At 42.6% G+C, this 27,238-nt stretch overlaps 2 protein-coding genes across 10 annotated transcripts in view; both read right to left on the bottom strand.

The window, feature by feature from the left end:
• The window catches only part of DOCK3 (dedicator of cytokinesis 3), a 609,762-nt gene that overhangs the window by 342,809 nt on the left and 239,715 nt on the right, over window positions 1-27,238 (bottom strand). The gene's annotated exons all lie outside the window — the stretch shown is intronic.
• Window positions 23,901-26,276, bottom strand: LOC142072878 (uncharacterized). The gene is made up of 2 exons (XM_075131169.1): window positions 25,419-26,276; window positions 23,901-24,830 (listed from the first exon to the last, which is right to left on the bottom strand). The coding sequence occupies exons 1-2, from the start codon at window positions 25,999-26,001 to the stop codon at window positions 24,289-24,291; spliced, it is 1,125 nt and encodes a 374-aa protein (XP_074987270.1). The 5' UTR covers window positions 26,002-26,276; the 3' UTR covers window positions 23,901-24,288.

The raw sequence follows: 27,238 nt of genomic DNA, 5'->3' as shown, positions 1-27,238 counted from the left end.
ATTTGGTTACATAATTTCCATTTATGTTAATATAAATCATGTGGCTGCATCACTATATTGTTCTTATAAAGTAGTCAGAATAATTACTTACTTCTGAATACATTTGGAACTGCACGGCCAGGAGTTATGAATGCTGCAAATTAGACATATTTCACCCTTGAGGGAGCACCTCATATGTCACTCAAAACCAACACCTCTGGATAATTAAACAGAATTTTGTGGTGCAAAAATGCAAAAAATATTTATTTGGCTTTCCTTGAGTTATGAGAAAAAATAATGGGATTTACATCCTATCCTATTCTTTGATTAAAGAAGTATGATCATTGTGATGTGAAGAAGTCTTGAAATGTGAGGAACAGGAGGTTTTAAAGAACATTGTATGTGGGAATCCTGAAGGATCTATTCTGTATGTGCAAATTCCTCTTTCTCCTTACCACCATCAAAAGCAGTTTTCTAAAAATATTTAAGGCTTATATAACTTGCACAAACTTAACTCTTTATGATATTTTAATTTTATATGCTCTGCTCCACAGTAATTTCTCTACAGTGCTATAGCAGCAAATGACTCCTTCCAACATTTTTTCAATTCTCTGAGCATTGCACATTTCTGCACTACACAAAACAAATAAAACAAAACCCATTTAAAATTCTATATGACAAATGGAAAATCTTAATTATTTGATGTAAGAATAAATTAGTGTGTTCGTCTATATCAAAGCCATCTACCAACAGGATGAATACATCTGGTGATTTAGTGTACCTGCACCACACCAAACCAACCATGTTAAGTTATGACTCGTGGCTGCTACAAACATGATTCAGAAAGGGTTCCTGGTAACGTTATTCCAATACCAAAATTCAAGGAAATTACATAGAATGAGAGCAGAGAGAGAGAGAGATTCCAAGGTTTTCTAAAAACTAGTAATTCCTAGGAAAGTTTTTTTCCTTCCCTCATTACTATCTGACTACAAAGAACAGTGGGGCAAATGACTAATACTCAAACCCATTATCACAGTACTCTGCAATTAACAAGTCAACTTAGTCTGAAGTTCAAGCTTTTTCATATTATTAGCAAGAGAAATTAAATTACAAGGGATTCATGCCAAGTTGCAGTCTTTCCTCACATGAAAAATGGTAGATTCTTTCGTATTCATGCTTCAAACATCTAAACCACATTTCCCTTACAAATTATTTCATTCAGATCCTTTTTCAAAACTTTTTCAAAATTAAAATGTTATTTACTACTATAATCAAAATGGCACAGGAACAAACCACATTTTGTTCCATCATGTTTTAACTACACAACTTGTGCTGGTTGTGAGGGACAAGATCCTCATATATGACACCAATAATTAAGGGCATATAGCAGGCCCACATTCCTGAAGTTTATTCATTTTTTCTCATTTAAATATTAATTTTGAAAGGAAACAGCAATAACTTTTCTAGGGTACTAAAAAAGTAAACAAATTGCACATCACAATGTAGTCTGTAAATTGTGAAAGGAGTTCATAAAATGAATAGAGTATTTTTTTAAAGAAAAAACATGTTGATTTGAAGCAGCATTTCAGTCACAAGGCTTTCCTTGAGCTGTGGGAAAAAACAAACAAGGGAGATGGCAATTACATAAGCTTGCTCTACTTCTAAAGAAGTCCTTGCATTAGAAACACAGCCTTTAATCTTATTTTGCATATTTTAAAATCAAAATATCAGATGAAAACTGCTCTCAAAGAAGCATAAGGCACAGAATACAAAACCTCAGTATTCTTTCCATTCTTATATAAGCAACTTTTCCCTCTCAAAAACAGTTTTAGCAAATGTGCCAATAATCCCCAAATTACAAAATATTAAACTATCATCTATTTTCTCCTTATTTATAACCCCAGGCAGATCAGCTTTCAAGACAGTTTGAAGAAACAAAAATGTATGTAGTTTTCTCACATTAATTACACAAATTTACCAATCCCAATAATGTCAAAGGGAAAATTCTCTATTGACTTTATGAGGAGCAAGACTGGGCATATAGATGTGCTTTTGAAAATTTTACCCCAAGTGACTTAAGGGCACTTAAGCACTTGAACAAGTTATGTAGAGAGTTTTTAGAATTCCTGGCATTAAAGGTTTTTAAGAACAGGCTAGACAAACATCTCTCATGGTCTAAGCATACTTAAATGCTGACTCAGCACAGAGGAATGGACTAGATAACCTCTCAGGGTTCCTTCCAGCCCTAAATTTCTATGATTCTATATTCCCTGCATTGTTCAATGGAACCAGGCACCAGGGGGCTGTGAATATTTTTATATTCTATATAAGTTCTTATATTGTGCTCATCACCCTGATGAGCACATTGTAGTGCCTCCCCTCAGCAACACAGGCTAGCATGAGCACTCGAACTAGTCTTTTGCTCACTATTCTGGGTCTCTATAGAATATTAAGTCAAATTCAAGATCTCAGTGCTTATCTTCAGGGAATTCAGTGGTCTGAGTCCAGGATACATAAAAGATCTCCTAAAGCACTGGAATGAATGCCATGATTTACAAATTTCAGAGTAACAGCCGTGTTAGTCTGTATTCACAAAAAGAAAAGGAGTACCTGTGGCACCTTAGAGACTAACCAATTTATTTGAGCATGAGCTTTCGTGAGCTACAGCTCACTTCATCGGTATAAAAGGGGGTCCTCCTCATCTGTGCAGGATACAGAGCTTTTCCACATCAGCGACAATCACAGGGCACATCTGATGTATTCCTAGAGCAAGCCACAAAAAGCTACAGTTCCCCAGCTTTTTCACCTTCAGCCCAGACATGCTTCCATTTTAGCTGTGGTGCTGAGCTTGCACAAAGACTGCTGGTGGCTACATGATGGGGAGAAAGGAACATACCACATATAGCTGCCTTCACACTTCATGTGGGGCTCTATCAAAGATAATGTGGATCAACACTACCCAGAAAACTGATTGTCAGATTTGTTTATTCAAAAGTATTCCCAAACACAACAAAACACAGGCAAACAGAGTGAAGTGCAGCTGTGCTAATTTTCAGTCCTATGTGTTCTGTTATTCTGATGACTGATACAATAAAACCAGCAACTATACAGGTTGAAGTGAGAGAATACAAAAACCAAGACATTCTCTTTGATTCAACAATCAAAAATTGGCACATGGTAACTGGCAAATCTGTTTGTTCTTATGGTAATGAAAATAAATGTAATGTATTTAATAAGTAAAGGATTTGGGACAGGCTTCACTGTACGAGTTGAAACCAGAGAAATAGTCAATAATGACATTAATTTTACTGGTTTCAGAGTAGCAGCCGTGTTAGTCTGTATTCGCAAAAAGAAAAGGAATATTTGTGGCACCTTAGAGACTAACAAATTTATTTGAGCATAAGCTTTTGTGAGCTACAGCTCCCTTCATCGGATGCATTCAATGGAAAATACAGTGGGGAAGATTTATATACATAGAGAACATGAAACAGTGCGTGTTACCATACACACTGTAATGAGAGTGATCACTTAAGGTGAGCTATTACCAGCGGGGGGGGAACATTTGTAGTGATAATCAAGGTGGGCCATTTCCAGCAGTTGACAAGAACATCTGAGGAACAGTGGGGGGGTGGGTGGGGGGGAATAAACATGGGAAAATAGTTTTACTTTGTGTAATGACCCATCCACTCCCAGTCTCTATTCAAGCCTCAGTTAATTGTATCCAGTTTGCTAATTAATTCCAGTTCAGCAGTCTCTCGTTCGTTGGAGTCTGTTTTTGAAGTTTTTTTGTTGAAGAATTGCGACTTTTTGTGCAAGTGACCAAAGAGATTGAAGTGTTCTCCGACTGGTTTTTGAATGTTATAGTTCTTGACATCTGATTTGTGTCCATTTATTCTTTTACGTAGAGACTGTCCAGTTTGACCAATGTACATGGCAGAGGGGCACTGCTGGCACATGATGGCATATATCACATTGGTAGATGTGCAGGTGAACAAGCCTCTGATAGTGTGGCTGATGTGATTAGGCCCTGTGATGGTGTCCCCTGAATAGATGGTGTCCCCTGAACAGTTGGCAAAGGGCTTTGTTGCAAGGATAGGTTCCTGGGTTAGTGGTTCTGTTGTGTGGTGTGTGGTTGCTGGTGAGTATTTGCTTCAGTTTGGGGGGCTGTCTGTATGCAAGGACTGGCCTGTCTCCCAAGATCTGTGAGAGTGATGGGTCGTCCTTCAGGATAGGCTGTAGATCCTCGATGATGCGCTGGAGAGGTTTTAGTTGGGGGCTGAAGGTGATGGCTAGTGGCGTTCTGTTATTTTGTTTGTTGGGCCTGTCCTGCTGAATCAGAAATTAAGTAAATTTTATGCCCAAGCACCTACCCCCTTCAATTCCATTTCCTCATGCTTTATTAATACTTTATTATGACATTACAAAAGGAGGTTAATATTGCTGTTACTTCTTCTAATAATAGATTAACTTCAATTTTGTTTTAATAAAATAGTGTTAAACTGCAATCCACATAGCTACTTTCTCATTGTGCAGATCCCCCTCCACCTCCTAGTCCCCATCCAGCATCAGGATGGCAGTGAGGATTTACAGGGCCTGGGACAACATGTCAACTTAGGGCCCTCTTACAAACCCACTGCTGGAGCAGCCTGGTCCGCATATTGGCTATCTCTGACATCCTCCCCTGTAGCCCTTCCCACTCGGAAATACATTCCTTCCTTGTTTTTGCAGTCTGTCCTCCTTGATGTTTCAATTCCCCTCTCACCAAGGCAGCTCTCCACTCACCCTACATTCACTTGCAGCCAAGCTCCTAAGTTACTCTGGCATCCCTGCTCACTCACTTTTCTTCTCCTGTTGCTGATGAGCCTAAGGGAACCTAGAGCCTGCTTTATATGTCCATGGAGGGACAGGGTATGGAGCCTGGGGCTGTAGCCCCAAAGAGGAGCTACTTGCTGCTGCCACAGGAGGATGGAGAAGAGAGTGAGGGGGCTGTAGCGCCCCCGCTACTCTGTTTTCTGCAGCATGGGAAGGTGGAGAGAGCAGTATTTATTAACTCTGGGGACATTATTGCAAGTGCTGTAATATCTGGTGTTTCTTAATGTCATGATTTTGAAACACTTGGCATTAGCAATACTGAGGTGATACGGGAAAACACAGAAAAGCAGGTAGTCCTACACCTCCTGAAGCACTGGTGAAGCATGGTGCAGTTCTTGCAGATGACTTGAGAAGACATCCAGCATTGAAAAGAGGCAGAACAGCCAGCCAACTTGGACATACCAGTATTGCAAATCCTAAATATTCTAACATCATAAGTCAGGTCTCCAAAACTCATGATATTGGCTTAAAAATCATGAGATTTTAAAACATAATAAGTTGTTGATCCTTTCTATTCACCTTCTGGTTGAACCATTATGGTTTGTGTTTTCAAGCTCTTCTCTGCATCAGTGCTTGAATTTTTTTTTCCAATGAAAGCTTACATTCTCACATAATCACAGGACTCCATGATCTTGGGCTTTAAGAAAAACAACAAATATCATGAAACTCATGATAAAAGCTCAAGAGCTGGCAACACATATCTGTCCCAAAAGTTTCTGCAAGTCCTGGCTTTGGTCATCAAGCTTTGGTCCAATTTTCACCATATTCCTCAGCCCAGTCATAAATGCTATTTTAAACGCTTGTGCATCCTATTTAATTTCAGATAGGCCCACTTCTCTGATAGCTGAGCTTGCATGCACTGTCTGCTTTTCTGCAGCCAGCAACTATCTCTTTTTAATTACCTACAGTTATGGATTATGTGCGTATCTAAGATTGCATCCCATAATTCATAGGATGGTAGCATTCAAGATTTCAAAGAGAAGGTAAATTGCAATAGAGAAGCCAGTGTCTAAAAAAGAGGAAGGAGAAGAATAAATAATTGAAAACCAGAGTGGAGTTGTGATAATTGTGTCTACAAATTTACCCTAAATATAAACTCAATTGTAAAAAGTATATTAAATTTCATGAAATGAATAACCTAAAATAACAAATGTTGATTGAAAGTACGTCAAGTTGCTTTCAATAATGAATGTTATCAAAAAGATGCGAGAAAAAAGGATAGAGACACTAAATTAGTACAAACAAACAAAAAGATATGATATGATCCAAAACACTATGTTGAAATCACGCTTGGTAAAAACAGAAGATGAGGAACTGGAAATTAACCATTTGTTGGGTCAGAAAAAAAGGGTCCTGCATCAGTTTCTACTCAGGTTATTTAACTAAAAGTCCTTTCTTTGTCTGTTGGTCCCTGGAGAATCCAGTATACGTGAGCCTCTCTCCAGGTGGTGATACCTATCTGGAGATGCTACAACCTGAGTGAATTTGCCTAAGTAGCTCCCACTGCTTTTAGTCCTTGGAAGTCCATGGTCCCTCTCCCCAATGGAATTACACATTCTCTGGGCCACAATATAATGTAAACTCAATTCAGTAAGGTTTGTTCAGGATACTGCAAGAAATTGCCCTGTTACAGGCATGACATTGGAGCCAGAAACTCCAAAGAGGAAACAGCCCTTCAGACATGTGAAGCACTAGACATGGTGATTGCAGACACACTTTCAGAGGAGGAAAAGCCACCTCATAACTTATGTGAGTGGAGGACACAAGTCGCAAATTGATTTATTTTTTAATAAGAAGAAATGATAGATCGCAAATTAATTAATTTTAAGACAAAGACCAAACCTGGGGAGAAGGCTGGAAGGTTGTCTAGCCTGTGAATAAATATCTGAAGGTTTAAGCTGCAGGCAAGTCCAGCTGGCGTTCAAGAATCTCTGCAATCTGCCTAAAACAACATTTAGGGTGAGAAATTGCTACTTGTAACCAGTTTCTTTAGTATCTTAAGCTTAGATTGCAGTTTTGTTTTAATTGCTGGGTAATCTGCTTTGATCTTTTTGCTATCCTTTATAATCACTTAAAATCTATCTTTTGTAGTTAATAAACTTGTTTTTGTTTTGTCTAAAATCCAGTGTGTGGAATTCGTAGGGGGGGGAGGCAAAAAGCTGTAGCATCTCTCTCTCCACATTGAGGGAGGGGACGAATTTCATGAGTTTACACTGTGTAGTTCTCTGTGCAGGGCAAAACGGTATAATTTTGGGTTTATCCTCTCGAGGGGTGTGTGCACTTGAGTACTGCGCAATTCCTTAGTTGAGTCTTCCCATGCAGAGCTGATTTCAGTGTCTGTGTGTTTCTGCAGCTGGTTGTGTCCCTACCTGTGTGCTGGTAAAAGTGTGCTTCCAGGAGCGTGTCTGCAGCTTGTCACAGCATTACAGGGAGAAAGGGAGCCCAGGCTGGTGGTCAGGTGGGCTCAGTAGTACCCAGTTCCAGTTGGCAACCCGCAGAAGGGGCGTAACCAGTCACAGGTTCAGTATGGATTTATGCCGGGAAGGAGTACATCTGATGCCATATTTGCTTTATGAATTCCTCATGAAGAAGCTCAGAGAAAAGGGACGGTAACTAGATATGGTCTTTGTGGACTTGGAGAAGGCATACAATCATGTGCCAAGAGAATTTGTTTGGTGGAGTTTACAGGTGTGCCAGAAGGATATGTCTATCTTATCCAGGATGATGATGGAGTAACTACCATAATCAAAACCAAATGGCGCTAAGGCAGAGAATTTCCAGTAAACAGTGGCCTGCACCTGGAGTCGCAGTTAAGCCCTTTTGTTTGTGGTTGTCTTGGATGTGATAAATGAGAATATCACCCACCTTGAGAAAGCAACCACCTTGGAATATGCTATTCTCAGATGACTTAGTGATACGGACAGATGACTAAGAGACCCTGCAAACCAACTTTGAACTGCAGGACTTAGAATGAATGTTTGTAAGACTGATGTTATGATAACTGATGGAGGAGGACCCACCATAAAGAACAATACAGGTAGAGAGCTTAGAAGAGTTAAAGAATGTAAATACCTAGAATCAGTGGTTGCTGACAATGGTGCCCTCCTGAGCAATGCCAGCTATGCACCGAAACAGTTTAGTGCAAATATCAGGAGCTGATCCCAGTTCTCTGTAACAAAAAGATGCCAATAAAGTTAAAAGGTAGAGTGTATAAAACTATAATTTGACCAGGCCTAATGTACAGAGCAGAGACTGGACCAAGAAAAGAAATCACTATGCTCTCCACCGCAGTAATGAAAATATTGAGGTGGTCAAATGGGTAGACACTCCATGACAGGAAGCAAAATGAAGTTGTGAGGGCCTAATGCAGGTTGCCCCAATTGAAGACAAATTTGGGGAGGCTAGGCTCTGTTGGTATGCACGTGTATAGTGGAGATATGAGAGTTATATTGGTAGGACAGCCCTTGTAATGATCGTGGATGGAAGATGACCAAGGGGGAGGCCAAAGACTCAATACACAGACTGGATATCAGCAGACCTTAGAGAGACCAATTTGCGTGACAGCCAGTGTACAATCATGAGTATTGGAAGAAGGCTATAAAAGTCACGGCCCCAGAACAGAGAAATGGCAAGAAAGAAGAGGAAGACAACTGTACATTGTATTTCTCTAGCCACTTCCATCTAAACACATCAAAGCAGTTTACAAACATCAGTGAATGTAGTCTCACCACTGCTTGTAAAGCAGGTAATTCTCTCAATTTTAGAATAGTAGATACCAGAACAGGTATCATCATACTATGGCTCACGACAGTCTTACTATTAAGATGTGTCTGGACAAAAAACAAGATATGGAACAAATTACAGCCTAAATGAGACCATCCTACGTCCAGTCAAAGAAAGATGAGCCTTAGCAGATCTAGCACTTGCACCACATAAAAGAACATAAATCAACAGACCCCAATCTCAGACCAAAAAGACAATGTAAACGTAAAACAACTCCTGCATTCTAAGGAAATGTGACTTTATCTACATATGTTCTGAAAGTGTAACTGCTTACTCAGTTGTGTACTTTCCTGTAATTATGCCTTTGAAACGCAAAACAATTGGAGAAGAAAGATTTATGCTCTACAATTCCCTATATAATGGAACCCTTGTTCCCAAAACTGTAATCTACATAAAAATTTACCATCACTCAAACCCCATTTAGACACCATGGAACAATTCTGTATTTTGCAATTCTTTAAGCAGAATACATAGAAATTATGCATTTGTACTGCTGTGCTGAAGGCCCAAGGGAAAAAACATAAGCATAAAATTCTGGAAGAGAGCTCTGACTTATATTTTTGACTTATTTTTGAAAATGATTTCACTTAAATGCCATTGAATTGGTAATGTAGTGTGCAATGATATGCATTATTTGCTCAGCTAGGATTAAATATGGAAGGATTTCATAACTACAATACATTTCCAGCACTGGCAAGAGCAATAGACTTTTATACGATGGAGCAATATTAAAGATTTAGTTTCAACAGAGTTTGAAAAGTTCAGCATTGGCAAACGCCTGGCGCCCTCAGCAAGGCTGGACACTCAGTGGGTTCCCAATCTAATAACTCGATTTATTTTTTCAGGGCAATAAAACAGATTTCAGTGAGACCTAGAAGGATCGTCCCTCCTTGGAGCCTAAACATGGTGATTAATAGCCTCTGTACATAACCCTTTAAGCCCCTGGCATTAGAATCCTTATTTTGGCTCTCACTAAAAGCAGCCTTTTCCATAACTATTACCTCTTTTTGGAGAGCGAGTGAGCTTGTGGCTCTCTTTTGCTGGCAAATATTTCTAGTTTTCCATTATAGGAATTGGCATATTGGATCAGATCCATGGACCACCTAGTCCAGTCCAGCATCCTGCCACCAACAGGGGCCAGTACCAGGTGCCTTAGAAGGAGGTGCAAGAACCAAAGAGCAGGCAAATATGCTATAATCTGACCCATAAAGGTCTCAGTGTAATCCCTAATAGTTAGAGATTAGTTTAAGCCTTGAAACAAGACTACCCCTTCCAAAATCTGAAATAGTTAAATTGCCCCTGTTAGGGGTTCTGAAAACCCTGGGAAACAGAGATCAGGGCATGGGGGGGCAAAGAGTTCGCTTTCCTCTGAAGCATGGAGCATGCATCACTTGGTGGTTTGAACTAGAGCAAATGGTGGATACTCTGTAACTCAAAGTCTTTAAATTAAGATTTGAGGAATATAGTAATTCAGCCAGAAGTTACGGACCTATTCCATGAGTGGGTGGGTGAGGATCTGTAGCCTGCGATGTGCAAGTGGTCATCTGATGGTCTCTTCTGGATTTACAATCTAAGAGCCTGTCACCTCTTATTTGTCTCTTTTCTAAACAAACAATTCCAATATTTTCCAAATCTTCTGTATTTTCCTTATCTCTAATAATTTTATTGCCCTTCTCTGAACCCCTTCTAATTTTCCAGTATTATTTTTAAGATAGCTTGACCAGCACTGCACACCATATTCTAGATGAGGGTCTACCATCAATTTCTATAATGGTATTATACTATTTCACGTATTATCCTTCATTTAATTCCATAGACATCTTAACTTTTTTTTTAATGCAGTTACACATTGATCGAGTCTCCACTGAACTGTCCTCAGTGATGCTCAGGCCCTTTCCTGAGTCAATACAGTTAATTAAAAACCCTGAAAATTGTATAAGTAGTTAAATTTTTTTCAACCAAAATTCATTACTTTGAATTTATTAAAATTGAACTTCATCTATCATCATGTTGCCTATTCACCTATCATGGTTACATCTCTCCAAACTTCCTCACGATATTATGTGGACTTGACTAACCTAAGTAACTTTTTGTCCTCTTCCAATTTTGCTACCTCACTACTTCCCCTACTTTACAGGGCATTAAATAATCTATTAAATATTGGACCCAATATAGAACCTTGAAGCATCCTGTTGTTAACCATTTTCCACATGAAATTTGTCCATTTATTCCTACTTATGGTTTCCTATCTTAATCCATTTTTGATCTATAATAATACTTTTCCTCTTAACCCATGACTACTTGGTTTCTTTAGTAAGCTTTTGTGAAGGAGGCTCTATCCACATGATTTATTCAGAATTCTACTGGACTCTGGACAATCTTCCCCCTCCTTTTGTTCTCATTTGGCCTCAGATACAGAAGAGGTTTGGCATTCCCTAGATTTTTTTAGAGCTCTGAAATGTTACTTTTACAGAGAGTCAGGTCCTATATTCTGACCCGAAGGAAGGGCAATCTTCTTCCTATTTGGTCATTGCTCAATAAATGAGAGCATGTATTATGGAAGGATTTGGTGCAGAAGGTCTCCCATGTACCATAGGTATTTCAGCTCACTCCATTCATAAAGCAGCCTCCTCCTGGGCAAAGACAAATATAATCTGCCTCAATAGTGAAAATCTGAAGTGGCCTTTTGTTGCTCCACACATATTTCTATAGAGTCCTTAAATGCACTTTTGGGGCATATGGTCCTGAATGCTGTAGTCCAAGAATCTTCCAGTAAATTCCCTAAATAGGTTCCCCACTGTCTTGGTATTGGTTATTACTAGACAAAATTCACTTTGCAGGTTGTTGAAGCCTCATGAACAGAAAGCAGAATTTTGATTCCTATTGATACTTACAAATTTACACTTCTGTGAGAAGCTCTAACAATCTGAAATCCATTCCAGGAATCTTGCTTTTTGTTTCTGATTCTCAGGTTATGTTTCAGAATCTGAGTCTAGCTACAGAAGTTTCAGATGGTTAGTGAGGGAGAGTTTCTATCTGCAGAGAAAAAGGCACCAAAGTCATCTACCCCTCAATTGGTGAAGTTACCTGATTAAGCAAAGGAGGAGAATCAACCTGGATTATTCGGAGCCTCTTGCAGAAAAACAATTTACAGGGTCAAAATTTCCCTTTCCTGCTTAGTTGTTCAGCACTCAGGTAGGTAGACACAATTTTCCCAAGCCTGGATTTAAATTCTTATTATATCCTTTCATTGGGAAATTGACAATGTGGATGATAGTTACAATAGGTCCAAAACCCAGAATCTCTAGGGCAAAGATGGAGACACTAAAATTACTTATGTCATCTCTTATTTTTCTTCTGACTATCAAGGGAAAACATGTAAAAAACTATTGTCCATGACTGGAACAACACATACAGCACTTTTACCTCTTGACTGCAATGACTGGAGAAGAATCTGTAGGTTTAGATATCCTGCTTGATTGAGAAACATTTCACACTAGTGTTCTGAATATGTGTGTCAGGTAACGGATAAAGACTCACAAAGAGTCCATTCTGCAGACTCTTCCATTTGCATGCTCAGAGACAGACTGCAGACTCCCCTTTCTTCTACAAATGTCCTGGCTTTATAATCACCATCTAGCCCCTCCCCAACTTGGCTTCCTTATTTATTAAGCCTGGCTTGCTCTCTCTCACAGGTGCTGCCAGGTATGTGAACTGACCTCTCAAGCCACATTAACCCCTGTAGGACCTATGTGGAGTACACATTCCATCACACCATGTCATTAATAACCACCATTTTGTGTAGGCATGATGACTTTGTGTCCCCCCGTTTGCTCACATAGGCCACAACCATGGTGTTATTCCTCACCCCAAAATGTGTTGGATACATCATATGTTCTTTCCAGGGTGAAAAGGGCTAGCTCAACTGCTCTGAGCTCTAGCAAATTTATATTTTGCTGAAGCTCAAGGCAATGTTCCAGGTCCTAAAAAAAGCCAAGAAAACTTGAAAACTTGGCTGGAGAAATGAGGCTTGCAACTGACAGCTGCGACTCTCCTGTAGCCATTCAAATACCTTCTGCTAGAATCACTTTGTTCTGGAGCTGCTAGCCTTCTGGTACTGTAGGCAAAGAGGAAGCTATGTTGCTTCTGTCTGAAAAGGCCACCCTTGCTGGAGGATTTGATAGAGACACTCACTTACTGTCCCTTCAGCAGAAGCCAATGAAGGAATGACTAGCAGAGACTACCTGTCAGAGGAAAAGGAAATATTTTTTTTCCCTCCAAACTAGTCTGAAGTGCAAGCTTCTGGATTTCTTCTTATTTTTGAAGGGCTTCTCCATCATCAGGGAACTGTGTAAAATTGTATGTTAAAACTGTCAGAAGGCAAAACAAACAGGATTTTCCCAGAAATGAAAGCTAAACGTCTTTCTTATGATTAAAAGTTATTCCATCTGTGGAGTAAAGGAAAACTCAAATCTGAGAGGCGATCTTGAATATGATGGAGAATTTACTTCACCTCACTTGTCAATTTTTAGAACGTGTCAAGAACTATTTTTGTTTTTACTTTGAAGAACCATTTCTTTAAGTTCTTACTAAAAATGTGAGGGTAGTGAATTACCCACACATTCCAATAATTCAAATTATCCACTTGAAGTTATACCCTATATGACAAAAAAAGGTCAAAAATTCAGATGGGTTAAAGCAGACGGAAGGTTCTGAAATTGCTACAAGGATAATGATTTTTCTTAACACGGCTGATGTGTCAAACACTGATGTCTACAACATAATCAGAGTTCATAGAGAAACATACTCATTTTCAGGAAAAATATCTGCTCTTTGTCAACATTTGATAAACAATGAAGAGTTAGCTCCTCAGATATTACTGAGTTCTGAAGTATGGCCTGACCTTCCTTCCTCCCCTGTTCCAGGTTCCCGCTCTAAGTGGCACACAGTACCTTAAAAATCAAGTGTCTCATTCACATGTCCATCAGTCTAGAGCCAGTACTACCACTCAGAGTCTAATCAACACACTAATAAATCTTAAAAGGAATTCCTAGGCACTCAGCCAGGGCCTATATATTGTGACAGGGTCAGGCCAGATGGCTAGAGGAGAGTGATCCTATTGGGATCTGGGAAGTGGGCAGGCAAAGCCCGCCCACTGCTAAAGGATCCCCCCTCAGCCTAAGAGGGGGATCCACAGGACCTGGCAAGCAAGGGGCAAAGCTGTGGGATGGGCAGTCCAAGGGGGGGGGGCACATGCGCCCACGTGCGCTTGCACAAAGTCAATGTGGGCTGGCTGCTGCTTCAGGCCCAAACGGTGGAAGCAGGGCGTGGCAAGCCAAGCAAGAAGCTGAGTCCATAGACAGGAGCTGAGGCAGATGGTAAACAGCCAGTGGGGGTGGTGGAGGAAGCAGCGGTGGTGGTGGGGTTGGGAAGGGTGACACAGATGGATTGGGGGGGCAGGCTCCATGCCACACCCCCTATGTCCCCACAAACACAGTCAAAACCCCCACCACAAGAGCACAGTTTAAAAGTTACTCAGTCCATGATGGTCCCCTCCACAGTGGTCTGCAAAGTCTCTAGGTGCTCCCCCACTGGTAGATGCTGCTCTTCTCCTCCTCCTCGGGGCTTCAGCAGCTCCAGGCAGCGAGCTCCGCAGCAGCAGCTCCAGGAACTCCAGGTGGTGGTCCAGGCAGGCAGAAAGGACCCCTCTCAGGTGGTGGTGGTTCTATCTGCAGGAGTAACAGCTAGGGCTGGGGTCCCTCACTCCCCCTCTTTGGGGAGCAGGCCAGTAGGGCCCCCCCACAAGGGGCTGTAGTTGAAGCAGTAGCAGCCCCGAGGGTGGGGGGGTCCAGCAGCCGGCCAGCAACCAGGTAGCAGAGAAGGAGGGGGTGGTGTCTGGCCCAGCCAGAGGAGCAGCTGGAGCAGCAACAACAGTAGCAGCAGGGAGAGCCCAGGGCCTAGCAGCAATGCCAGCAGCAGCAGGAGCAGCAGCCCTCTCCCTCCTGCCTACCTCCAGGCCAGAGGGCTACAGGACAGTGATAGAAGATAGATATATTAGCTCCAGATTAAGCAGGTCCCTTGTCCCTGAGTAAGATAATGGGCTATTCCAGAACAATCAGGAAGTTGCTGGAACCAATTAAGGCAGGCTAATTAGGACACCTGGAACCAATTAAGAAGCTACCAGAATCAATTAGGACAGGCAGGCTAATCAGGGTACCTGGTTTTAAAAAGGACCTCACTTCTGTTACTGAGTTGCATGCGAGGAGCTCGGAGCAAAAGGCGCACAAGAAGCTAAGAGTGAGAAGGTGTACTTCTGGAGGATTGAGGAGTACAAGCGTTATCAGACATCAGGAGGAAGGTCCTGTGGTGAGGATAAAGAAGGAGTTGGGAGGAGGCCATGGGGAAGTAGCCCAGGGAGTTGTAGCTGTCATGTAGTTGTTTCAGGAGACACTGTAGACAGCTGCAATCCACAGGTCCTGGGCTGGAACCCCAAGTAGAGGGTGGGCCCAGGTTCCACCCATCCTCCTCAACTGCCTATTTGATACAAGAGGAGGTGACCTGGACTGTGAGTCCCACCAGAGGGGAAGGTCCCTGGCCCATCCCCCAACCTACTAGGTGGGTCAGCAGAGATTGCGGGGATTGTTCTCCTCCCTTTCCGCCTGCTGTCCGGTGATGAGGTTAGCTGAAGGAACAGCAGGTTTGAGACACTAGCAAAAGTGGCCAAACTGAGGCCAGCTGTGAATCTCTGAGGCAAGCAAATCTGCCAATAAGCGCAGGACCCACCAAGGCAGAGGAGGAACTTTGTCATAATACATAAGGCTGTCTGGCACCAAAATGTGTCCAATAGTTTTGTATCTCCATTACTTAAGGTGAACACACCCTACAATTCACTCTCTGAACACACAGATATGTGTTTATGAGATTAGGAAAGGCTAGTCAATAGTTCAGATAATCGACAACAAAAGTTTCAAACACAGTACATTTCTCAGACCCAGTGAATGCAATCTTTAAAATCCCACACAGCCCATACTACGCTCCAGCATCTTCCACACATTCAGGCTCTTCAGTCATTTCCTGTCCTTTTTCCGGGACAGACACCCTAACTCTTCCAGCTGGAGTGCAACCCTACTTTTCCAAGTACAATACACAAGTAGAATTAGAATATTCTCTTCCCAAGTAGAATATTCTCTTCTTGGGAGTTCATTCTCACCAAGGAAGTATAGATCACTCCCACTCAGTGCTCTCCAGCCTTCTGGCTCCAGCTCTCCAACATGGAGACATCAGCAGGTAAGCCCCTCAGCTGCTCCCCTGCCTTCAGCCCTAGGCTTCAGCTCTCCAGCTCATAAGACAGCAGCCAACTCTCTCTGCTGTTCTCTGACCTTCTGCCCTCTCCAGCCCTCACTTTCTGGCTTGTGGAGGTCAGTCAGCAAACTCCATTCACTGCTCTCCTCCCTTCAGCCTTTCCCCAGGAAATACCTACAAATTCCTTTTGGGACCTCCTATAGCCTCCTAGTCTCTGGCAGGTCTCAAGTTCCAATCTCTCACTTCCAGGCATATCTCTTGCCTGTTCTTTCCCTGGCTAACTCAGACAACTCTCACCTTCCCCTTTTCCTGACTCCTCCACTGTCTCAGTCCCTCCCTATGGCCTAGGTGCTTTCTTTTAATCCCAGTTGGGAAGCTGATCAGTAATGTGTGCACTGGCCTCTTCCTTCTTCAACAGTCAGTATCACGCTGTGACAGAATGTTTATGCACAAACTGTAAGCATTTATATTTAATTTTAGAGTTTGTAGAATATATAAAAATGTCCTTTTTAGCATTTCAATGGATTAAAATTAAAACACATAAAATATGCTCTGCAGAAACAAAATATCTGTAGACCAATAAGTAATAATTATTTGTTTTAATTAATGTTTATGGGCATGATGCCTCTATTTTATCACATATATCTGATATAGGTAAGCAAAACAGGTCAGATTTATTATCCACTTATTTCTTTTACAAATAAAAATAGTAAGTAAGTACAAGGAGCAAACCAGGGTCAAGTGAGCTAAATTGCAAGCTTTGTTTCCAGTTCTGCTACTTATGGAAAGCTTCCAATAGAAATTATTTCTTTTGAAGGAGTGAAACCAACTTATTCAAAGGAGCATACATCTTTGGGGGAAATGAAAAAAACAATTTTCTTATAGTAACTGTAGATTTGAGATGTTTTGTCAATACGGATCCCACATATTGCGCACAGTCTTCTTCCAATATAAAAACTTGCTGTTATACTTCACTCTGGTTCTTACTGGGAGAATATTTCTTCTCACTTCCTTTCTGGTTTTAGTAATCATTCAAAACCAACAGAGAAAGTGCTAAATGTGAAAGTATTTATGTTTTTACATGAAGATTTATAGATACGTTTACCACTTCATATAGCCTTATCTGTACTCCATACATTTCAACACAAGAAACTCTTTAAAAATATTTTCCTTAACTGATCATATAAAATGAAATAGTACAATAAGCTGTAATTATAACTCCTACTTTTCCTTCTTTGAAAAATCTTGACACAAGTTTATTGTATTTAGGATGAAAGAGAAGTTAGCAGAACATTAACAGATTAATAGATGGTACATTTTTTTCAACACTGAGATAAATCATGTGAGTGAATTTCCTCCTGCCTAGAAAAGCACAATTGGTGCTTTGAGGTTCTGCTTCTTTTAATATCACAAGTTTATATGTTAATTTTAAAACATCAGTAAAAATTATTACCAACTTAAATGCAGAGCTTTTCAGATCTACACTGCAGTCCTTCCTGCAACTGAATCTAATTTATTGGCTGTACCATTGTCATTTCACTTACATTAGGAACTTCAATTTGAAATCTTGGACAAAAAAGATCAGCCAGTGCTTTATCTACTGAGAATGCCAACCACAAAAAACTACTGAATAATCAGGGTTTAGTTGGAGGCTGAAGGTGACATTATCGGGGATAGTGTCACGGCTAACCTGGTGGCTGAACTTTGTGACTTTGTCCTTACCCATAACTATTTTACATTTGGAGACAATGTATACCTTCAGATCAGCGGCACTGCTATGGGTACCCGCATGGCCCCACAGTATGTCAACATTTTTATGGCTGACTTAGAACAACGCTTCCTCAGCTCTCGTCCCCTAACGTCCCTACTCTACTTGTGCTATATTGATGACATCTTCATCATCTAGAGCCATGGAAAAGAAGCCCTTGAGGAATTCCACCATGATTTCAACAATTTCCATCCCACCACCAACCTCAGCCTGGTCCAGTCCACACAAGAGATCCACTTTCTGGACACTACAGTGCTAATAAACGATGGTCACATAAACACCACCCTATACCAGAAACCTACTGACCGCTATTCCTACCTACATGCTTCCAGCTTTCACCCTGACCACACCACACGATCCATCGTCTACAGCCAAGCTCTGCGATACAACCACATTTGCTCCAACCCCTCAGACAGAGACAAACACCTACAAGAGCTCTCTCAAGCACTCTTACAACTACAATACCCACCTGCTAAAGTGAAGAAACAGATTGATAGAGCCAGAAGAGTTCCCAGAAATCTTCTACTACAGGACAGGCCTAACAAAGAAAATAACAGAACGCCACTAGCCGTCACCTTCAGCCCCCAACTAAAACCCCTCCAACGCATTAGTAAGGATCTAATTCCTATCCTAAAGGATGACCCAACACTCTCACAAATCTTGGGAGATAGGCCAGTCCTTGCCTACAGACAGCTCCCCAACCTGAAGCAAATATCACCAGCAACCACATACCACACAACAGAACCACTAACCCAGGAACCTATCCTTGCAACAAAACCCGTTGCCAATTATGCCCACATCTATTCAGGGGACACCATCATAGGGCCTACACTGATAGCCACACTATCAGAGGCTCGTTCACCTGCACATCCACCAATGTGATATATGCCATCATGTGCCAGCAATGCCCCTCTGCCATGTACATTGGTCAAACTGGACAGTCTCTACGTAAAAGAATAAATGGACACAAATCAGATGTCAAGAATTATAACATTCATAAACCAGTCGGAGAACACTTCAATCTCTCTGGTCACGCGATTACAGACATGAAAGTTGTGATATTACAACAAAAAAATTTCAAATCCAGACTCCAGCGAGAAACTGTTGAATTGGAATTCATTTGCAAATTTGATACAATTAACTTAGGCTTGAATAGAGACTGGGAGTGGCTAAGTCATTATGCAAGGTAACCTATTTTCCCTTGTTTTTTCCTACACCCCCCCCCCCCCCAGATGTTCTTGTTAAACCCTGGATTTGTGCTGGAAATGGCCCACTTTGATTATCATACACACTGTAAGGAGAGTGGTCACTTTAGATAAGCTATTACCAGCAGGAGAGTGGGTTTGTGTGTGGGGAGGGGGTGGGGTGAGAAAACCTGGATTTGTGCTGGAAATGGCCCAACTTGATTACCATACACATTGTAAGGAGAGTGATCACTTTAGATTAGCTATTAGCAGCAGGAGAGTGGGGTGGGAGGAGGTATTTTTTATGCTTTGTGTGTATATAAAAAGATCTTCTACACTTTCCACAGTATGCATCCGATGAAGTGAGCTGTAGCTCATGAAAGCTTATGCTCAAATAAATTGGTTAGTCTCTAAGGTGCCACAAGTACTCCTTTTCTTTTTGCGAATACAGACTAACACGGCTGTTACTCTGAAACCCATCTTTATTAATTATCTGGATGATTGGATTAATTGCACCCTCAGCAACTTTGCATATTACACTAAGATGGGAGGAGAGGTAGATATGATGGAGGGTTGGGATAGGATACAGAGGGTCCTAGACAAATTGGAGAATTGGGCCAAAAGAAATCTGATGAGATTCAACAAGGACAAGCGCAGAGTCCTGCACTTAGGAAGAAAGAATCCTATGCACCGCTACAGGCTGGGGACCAACTGGCTAAGCAGCAGTTCTGCAGAAAAGGACCTGGGGATTACAGTGGATGGGAAGCTGGATATGTGTCAGCAGTGTGCCCTTGTTGCCAAGAAGGCCAACGGCACATTGGGCTGTATTAGTAGGAGCATTTCCAGCAGATCGAGGGAAGTGATTATTCCCCTCTATTTGGCACTGTTGAGGCCACACCTGGAGTACTGCATCCAGTTTTGGTCTCCACACTACAGAAGGGATGTGGACAAATTGGAGAGAGTCCAGCGGAGGGCAACGAAAATGATTAGAGGGCTGGGGCACAACTTATGAGGAGAAGCTGAGGGAACTGGGGTTATTTAATCTGCAGCAGAAAAGAGTGAGGGGGGATTTGATAGCAGCCTTCAACTACCTGAAAGGGGGTTCCAAAGAGGATGGAGCTAGGCTGTTCTCAGTGGTGGCAGATGACGGAACAAGAAGCAATGGTCTCAAGTTGCAGTGGAGGAGGTTTAGGTTGGATATTAGGAAACACTATTTCACTAGGAGGGTGATGAAGCACTGGAATGAGTTAGCTAGGGCGGTGGTAGAATCTCCATCCTTAGAGATTTTTAAGGCCTGACTTGACAAAGCCGTGGCTGGGATGATTTAGTTGGTGTTGGTCCTGCTCTGAGCAGGGGATTGGACTAGATGACCTTCTGAGTTCTCTTCCAAGCCTAATCTGCTATAATTCTATGACATATAACAAATGATTGCTACGATTGACAGGATTAGACAGGTTTAAAAATGGTGGATCCTCAGAATAAAATATTCATTTCAAAGAGATTATAGAAACTGTAGACTGCTCTACAGCAGCAGAACAGGGCCAGTTAGTTCCGTTGCTCCAAATCTCAGATTCCTATTTCCTCACAGCATATAAATAAATAAAAAACAAAATTTTGTTCCACACAATATTAATTTAGATGTTCAAACATGTATAAAAACTAGGGCTGTCGGTTAATTGCAGTTGACTCAAGTGATCAACTCAAAAAATTAACTGATAAAAAAATTAATCATGATTAGTCACACTGTGAAACAATAGAATACCAATTTAAATTTATAAAATATTTTGAATGTTTTTCTACGTTTTCCAATATATTTTCTATTACAACACAGAATACAAAGTGTACAGTGCTCACTTTATATTATTTTTGATTACAAATATTTGCACTGTAAAAATGATAACATAAATAGTATTTTTTAATTCACCTCGTAAGTACTGCAGTGCAATCTCTTTATTGTGAAAGTGTAACTTACAAATGTAGATTTTGTTGTTGTTATATAACTACACTCAAAAACAAAACAATGTAAAACTTTAGAGCCTACAAATCCACTCAGTCCTACTTCTTGTTCAGCCAATTGCGAAGACTAACACATTTGTTTACATTTACGGGAGATACTGCTGCCTGCTTCTTATTTATAATGTCACCTGAAAGTGAGAACAGGCATTCGCATGGCACTTTTGTAGCTGGTGTTGCAAGGTATTTATGTGCCAGATATTCTAAACATTCAAATGTCCCTTCACGCTTCAGCCACCATTCTAGAGGACATGCTTCTATGGTGATGATGCTCATTAAAAAAATAATGTGTTAATTAAATTTGTAACTGAAATCCTTCGGGGAGAATTGTATGTCTCCTGTTCTGTTTTACCTGCATTCTGCCATATATTTCATGTTATAGTAGTCTTGGATGATGACTCAGTACACGTTTGTTTTAAGAACACTTTCACAGCAGATTTGACAAAATGCAAAGAAGGTACCAATGTGAGATTTCTAAGGATAGATACAGCACTCGACCCAAGGTTTAAGAATCTGAAGTGCCTTCCAAATTCTGAGAGTGACGAGGTGTGGAGAATGCTTTCAGAAGTCTTAAAAGAGCAACACTCCGATGCAGAAACTACAGAATCTGAACCACCAAAAGAGAAAATCAACCTTCCGCTGGTAGCATCTGACTAAGGGTATGTCTACACTACGGAATAAGGTCGAATTTATAGAAGTCGGTTTTTTAGAAATCGGTTTTATATATTCGAGTGTGTGTGTCCCCACAGAAAATGCTCTAAGTGCATTAAGTGCATTAACTCGGCGGAGCGCTTCCACTGTACCGAGGCTAGAGTCGACTTCCGGAGCGTTGCACTGTGGGTAGCTGTCCCACAGTTCCCACAGTCTCCGCTGCCCATTGGAATTCTGGGTTGAGATCCCAATGCCTGATGGGGCTAAAACATTGTCACGGGTGGTTCTGGGTACATATCGTCAGGCCCCCGTTCCCTCCCTCCCTCCGTGAAAGCAAGGGCAGACAATCGTTTCGCGCCTTTTTTCCTGAGTTACCTGTGCAGACGCCATACCACGGCAAGCATGGAGCCCGCTCAGGTAACCGTCACCCTATGTCTCCTGGGTGCTGGCAGACGCGGTACGGCATTGCTACACAGTAGCAGCAACCCCTTGCCTTGTGGTAGCAGACGGTACAGTACGACTGGTAGCCGTCATCGCCATGTCCGAGGTGCTCCTGGCCACGTCGGCTGGGAGCGCCTGGGCAGATATGGGCGCAGGGACTAAATTTGGAGTGACTTGACCAGGTCATTCTCTTTAGTCCTGCAGTCAGTCCTATTGAACCGTCTTATGGTGAGCGGGCAGGCGATACGGACTGCTAGCAGTCGTACTGTACCATCTTCTGCCGAGCAGCCATGAGATGTGGATGGCATGCAGTCCTTCTGCACCGTCTGCTGCCAGCCAAAGATGTAAAAGATAGATGGAGTGGATCAAAACAAGAAATAGACCAGATTTGTTTTGTACTCATTTGCCTCCTCCCCTGTCTAGGGGACTCATTCCTCTAGGTCACACTGCAGTCACTCACAGAGAAGGTGCAGCGAGGTAAATCTAGCCATGTATCAATCAGAGGCCAGGCTAACCTCCTTGTTCCGATAAGAACGATAACTTAGGTGCACCATTTCTTATTGGAACCCTCCGTGAAGTCCTGCCTGAAATACTCCTTGATGTAAAGACACCCCCTTTGTTGATTTTAGCTCCCTGAAGCCAACCCTGTAAGCCGTGTCGTCAGTCGCCCCTCCCTCTGTCAGAGCAACGGCAGACAATCGTTCCGCGCCTTTTTTCTGTGCGGACGCCATACCAAGGCAAGCATGGAGGCCGCTCAGCTCACTTTGGCAATTAGGAGCACATTAAACACCACACGCATTATCCAGCAGTATATGCAGCACCAGAACCTGGCAAAGCGATACTGGGCGAGGAGGCGACGTCAGCGCGGTCCCGTGAGTGATCAGGACATGGACACAGATTTCTCTGAAAGCATGGGCCCTGCCAATGCATGCATCATGGTGCTAATGGGGCAGGTTCATGCTGTGGAACGCCGATTCTGGGCTCGGGAAACAAGCACAGACTGGTGGGACCACATAGTGTTGCAGGTCTGGGACGATTCCCAGTGGCTGCGAAACTTTCGCATGCGTAAGGGCACTTTCATGGAACTTTGTGACTTGCTTTCCCCTGCCCTGAGGCGCATGAATACCAAGATGAGAGCAGCCCTCACAGTTGAGAAGCGAGTGGCGATAGCCCTGTGGAAGCTTGCAAAGCCAGACAGCTACCGGTCAGTTGGGAATCAATTTGGAGTGGGCAAATCTACTGTGGGGGCTGCTGTGATGCAAGTAGCCCACGCAATCAAAGATCTGCTGATATCAAGGGTAGTGACCCTGGGAAATGTGCAGGTCATAGTGGATGGCTTTGCTGCAATGGGATTCCCTAACTGTGGTGGGGCTATAGACGGAACCCATATCCCTATCTTGGCACCGGAGCACCAAGCCGCCGAGTACATAAACCGCAAGGGGTACTTTTCGATAGTGCTGCAAGCTCTGGTGGATCACAAGGGACGTTTCACCAACATCAACGTGGGATGGCCGGGAAAGTTGCATGATGCTCGCATCTTCAGGAACTCTGGTCTGTTTCAAAAGCTGCAGGAAGGGACTTTATTCCCAGACCAGAAAATAACTGTTGGGGATGTTGAAATGCCTATATGTATCCTTGGGGACCCAGCCTACCCCTTAATGCCATGGCTCATGAAGCCGTACACAGGCAGCCTGGACAGTAGTCAGGAGCTGTTCAACTACAGGCTGAGCAAGTGCAGAATGGTGGTAGAATGTGCATTTGGACGTTTAAAGGCGCGCTGGCGCAGTTTACTGACTCGCTTAGACCTCAGCGAAACCAATATTCCCACTGTTATTACTGCTTGCTGTGTGCTCCACAGTATCTGTGAGAGTAAGGGGGAGACGTTTATGGCGGGGTGGGAGGTTGAGGCAAATCGCCTGGCTGCTGGTTACGTGCAGCCAGACACCAGGGCGGTTAGAAGAGCACAGGAGGGCACGGTACGCATCAGAGAAGCTTTGAAAACCAGTTTCATGACTGGCCAGGCTACGGTGTGAAAGTTCTGTTTGTTTCTCCTTGATGAAACCCCCCGCCCCTTGGTTCACTCTACTTCCCTGTAAGCTAACCACCCGCCCCTCCTCCCTTCAATCACCGCTTGCAGAGGTAATAAAGTCATTGTTGCTTCACATTCATGCATTCTTTATTCATTCATCACACAAATAGGGGGATGACTACCAAGGTAGCCCAGGAGGGGTGGTGGAGGAGGGAAGGAAAATGCCACACAGCACTTTAAGCACAGCACTTTAAAAGTTTACAACTTTAAAATTTATTGAATGACAGCCTTCTTTTTTTTGGGCAATCCTCTGTGGTGGAGTGGCTGGTTGGCCGGAGGCCCCCCCACCGCGTTCTTGGGCGTCTGGGTGTGGAGGCTATGGAACCTGGGGAGGAGGGCGGTTGGTTACAGAGGGGCTGCAGTGGCAGTCTGTGCTCCAGCTGCCTTTGCTGCAGCTCAGCCATACACTGGAGCATACTGGTTTGGTCCTGCAGCAGCCTCAGCATTGAATCCTGCCTCCTCTCATCACGCTGCCGCCACATTTGAGCTTCAGCCCTGTCTTCAGCCCGCCACTTACTCTCTTCAGCCCGCCACTTACTCTCTTCAGCCCGCCACCTCTCCTCCCGGTCATTTTGTGCTTTCCTGCACTCTGACATTATTTGCCTCCACGCATTCGTCTGTGCTCTGTCAGTGTGGGAGGACAGCATGAGCTCGGAGAACAGTTCATCGCGAGTGCGTTTTTCTTTCTTTCTAAGCTTCACTAGCCTCTGGGAAGGAGAAGATCCTGTGATCATTGAAACACATGCAGCTGGTGGAGAAAAAAAAAGGGACAGCGGTATTTAAAAAGACACATTTTATAAAACAGTGGCTACACTCTTTCAGGGTAAACCTTGCTGTTAACATTACATACATAGCACATGTGCTTTCGTTACAAGGTCGCATTTTGCCTCCTCCCACCGCGTGACTACCCCCTCAACCTTCCCCCCTCCCTGTGGCTAACAGCGGGGAACATTTCTGTTTAGCCACAGGCAAACAGCCCAGCAGGAATGGGCACCTCTGAGTGTCCCCCGAAGAAAAGCACTCTATTTCAACCAGGTGACCATGAATTATATCTCACTCTCCTGAGGATAACACAGAGAGATAAAGGACGGATGTTGTTTGAATGCCAGCAAACATACACTGCAATGCTTTGTTCTACAATGATTCCCAAGTACGTGTTACTGGCCTGGAGTGGTAAAGTGTCCTACCATGAAGGACGCAATAAGGCTGCCCTCCCCAGAAACCTTTTGCAAAGGCTTTAGGACTACATCTAGGAGAACCGCAAATGCCAGGGCAAAGTAATCCTTTCACATGCTTGCTTTTAAACCATGTATAGTATTTTAAAAGGTACACTCACCAGAGGTCCCTTCTCCGCCTGCTGGGTCCAGGAGGCAGCCTTGGGTGGGTTCGGGGGGTACTGGCTCCAGGTCTAGGGTGAGAAACAGTTCCTGGCTGTCGGGAAAACCGGTTTCTCCGCTTGCTTGCTGTGAGCTATCTACAACCTCCTCATCATCATCATCTTCTTCGTCCCCAAAACCTGCTTCCGTATTGCCTCCATCTCCATTGAAGGAGTCAAACAACACGGCTGGGGTAGTGGTGGCTGAACCCCCTAAAATGGCATGCAGCTCATCATAGAAGCGGCATGTTTGGGGCTCTGACCCAGAGCGGCTGTTCGCCTCTCTGGTTTTCTGGTAGGCTTGCCTCAGCTCCTTCAGTTTCACGCGGCACTGCTTCGGGTCCCTGTTATGGACTCTGTCCTTCATGCCCTGGGAGATTTTCACAAAGGTTTTGGCATTTCGAAAACTGGAACGGAGTTCTGATAGCACGGATTCCTCTCCCCAAACAGCGATCAGATCCCGTACCTCCCGTTCGGTCCATGCTGGAGCTCTTTTGCGATTCTGGGACTCCATCATGGTCACCTGTGCTGATGAGCTCTGCATGGTCACCTGCAGCTTGCCACGCTGGCCAAACAGGAAATGAGATTCAAAAGTTCGCCGTTCTTTTCCTGTCTACCTGGCCAGTGCATCTGAGTTGAGAGTGCTGTCCAGAGCGGTCATAATGGAGCACTCTGGGATAGCTCCCGGAGGCCAATACCATCGAATTGTGTCCACAGTACCCCAAATTCGAGCCGGCAACGTCGATTTAAGCGCTAATCCACTTGTCAGGGGTGGACTAAGGAAATCGATTTTAAGAGCCCTTTAAGTCGAAATAAAGGGCTTCATTGTGTGGACCGGTGCAGGTTTACATCGATTTAACGCTGCTAAATTCGACCTAAAGTCCTAGTGTAGACCAGGGCTCAGATGATGAAAATGAATATGTGTCAATCTGCTCTGCTTTGGATGGTTATCGAGCAGAACCAGTCATCAGCATGGACGCAGGTCTTCTGGAATGGTAGTTGAAGCATGAAGGAACATATGAATCTTTAGCGCATTTGGCAAGTAAATATCTTGCGATGTCGGCTACAACAGTGCCATGAGAATGCCTGTTCTCACTTTCAGGTGACATTTTAAACAAGACATGGGCAGCATTATCTCCTGCAAATTGTAACCAAACTTGTTTGTCTGAGCAATTGGCTGAAGTAGGACTGAGTGGACTTGTAGGTTCTAAAGTTTTACATTGTTTTATTTTTTGTACATAATTCTACATTTGCAAATTCAAATTTCATAATAAAGAGATTGCACTACAGTACTTGTATTAGGTGAATTGAAAAATATTATTTCTTTTGTTTTTTACAGTGCAAATATTTGTGATAAAAATAAAAGTAAAATGAGCACTGTACACTTTGTATTCTGTGTTGTAATTGAAATTAATATATTTGAAATTGTAGAAAACATCAACAAATATTTAATAAATTTGAATTGGTATTCTATTGTTTCACTGTGTGATTAATCGCGATTAATTTTTTAAATTGCTTGACAGCCCTAATAAAAAGTATGATTTCAGAGAAATTCTCTGGTATTTAGCCCTTCTCCATCCTTTGACATATGTGCTATAGTAAGGACAGCATTCTCTTGTTGGTAGGTAATATCATTTGGAGGTTTAGAAACCTCTGTTGAAGAAAATATTGATTACTTCTGTTTCAATTCTCTTTCACCCTACTTCAGGAAAAGAATGATTATCTGTTCGCTGTCATTTGGTAATAAATAAGCTTTATTCTATTCATGTTGGACAGCTACT

This window comes from Caretta caretta, chromosome 7 (assembly GCF_965140235.1).
Source record: "Caretta caretta isolate rCarCar2 chromosome 7, rCarCar1.hap1, whole genome shotgun sequence".
Classification (NCBI taxonomy): domain Eukaryota; kingdom Metazoa; phylum Chordata; order Testudines; family Cheloniidae; genus Caretta; species Caretta caretta.
The sequence above is the reverse complement of the archived record's forward strand: the minus strand, read 5'-3'. Positions and strand labels throughout refer to the sequence as shown.

Coding starts and splice junctions, on each gene's coding strand:
- LOC142072878 (XM_075131169.1), bottom strand. CDS start 26,001: ATGCAGAGCTCATCAGCACAGGTGACCATGATGGAGTCCCAGAATCGC. Junction 24,831..25,418: donor AGGCGGAGAAGGGACCTCTG/GTGAGTGTACCT, acceptor TTTCTCCACCAG/CTGCATGTGTTTCAATGATC.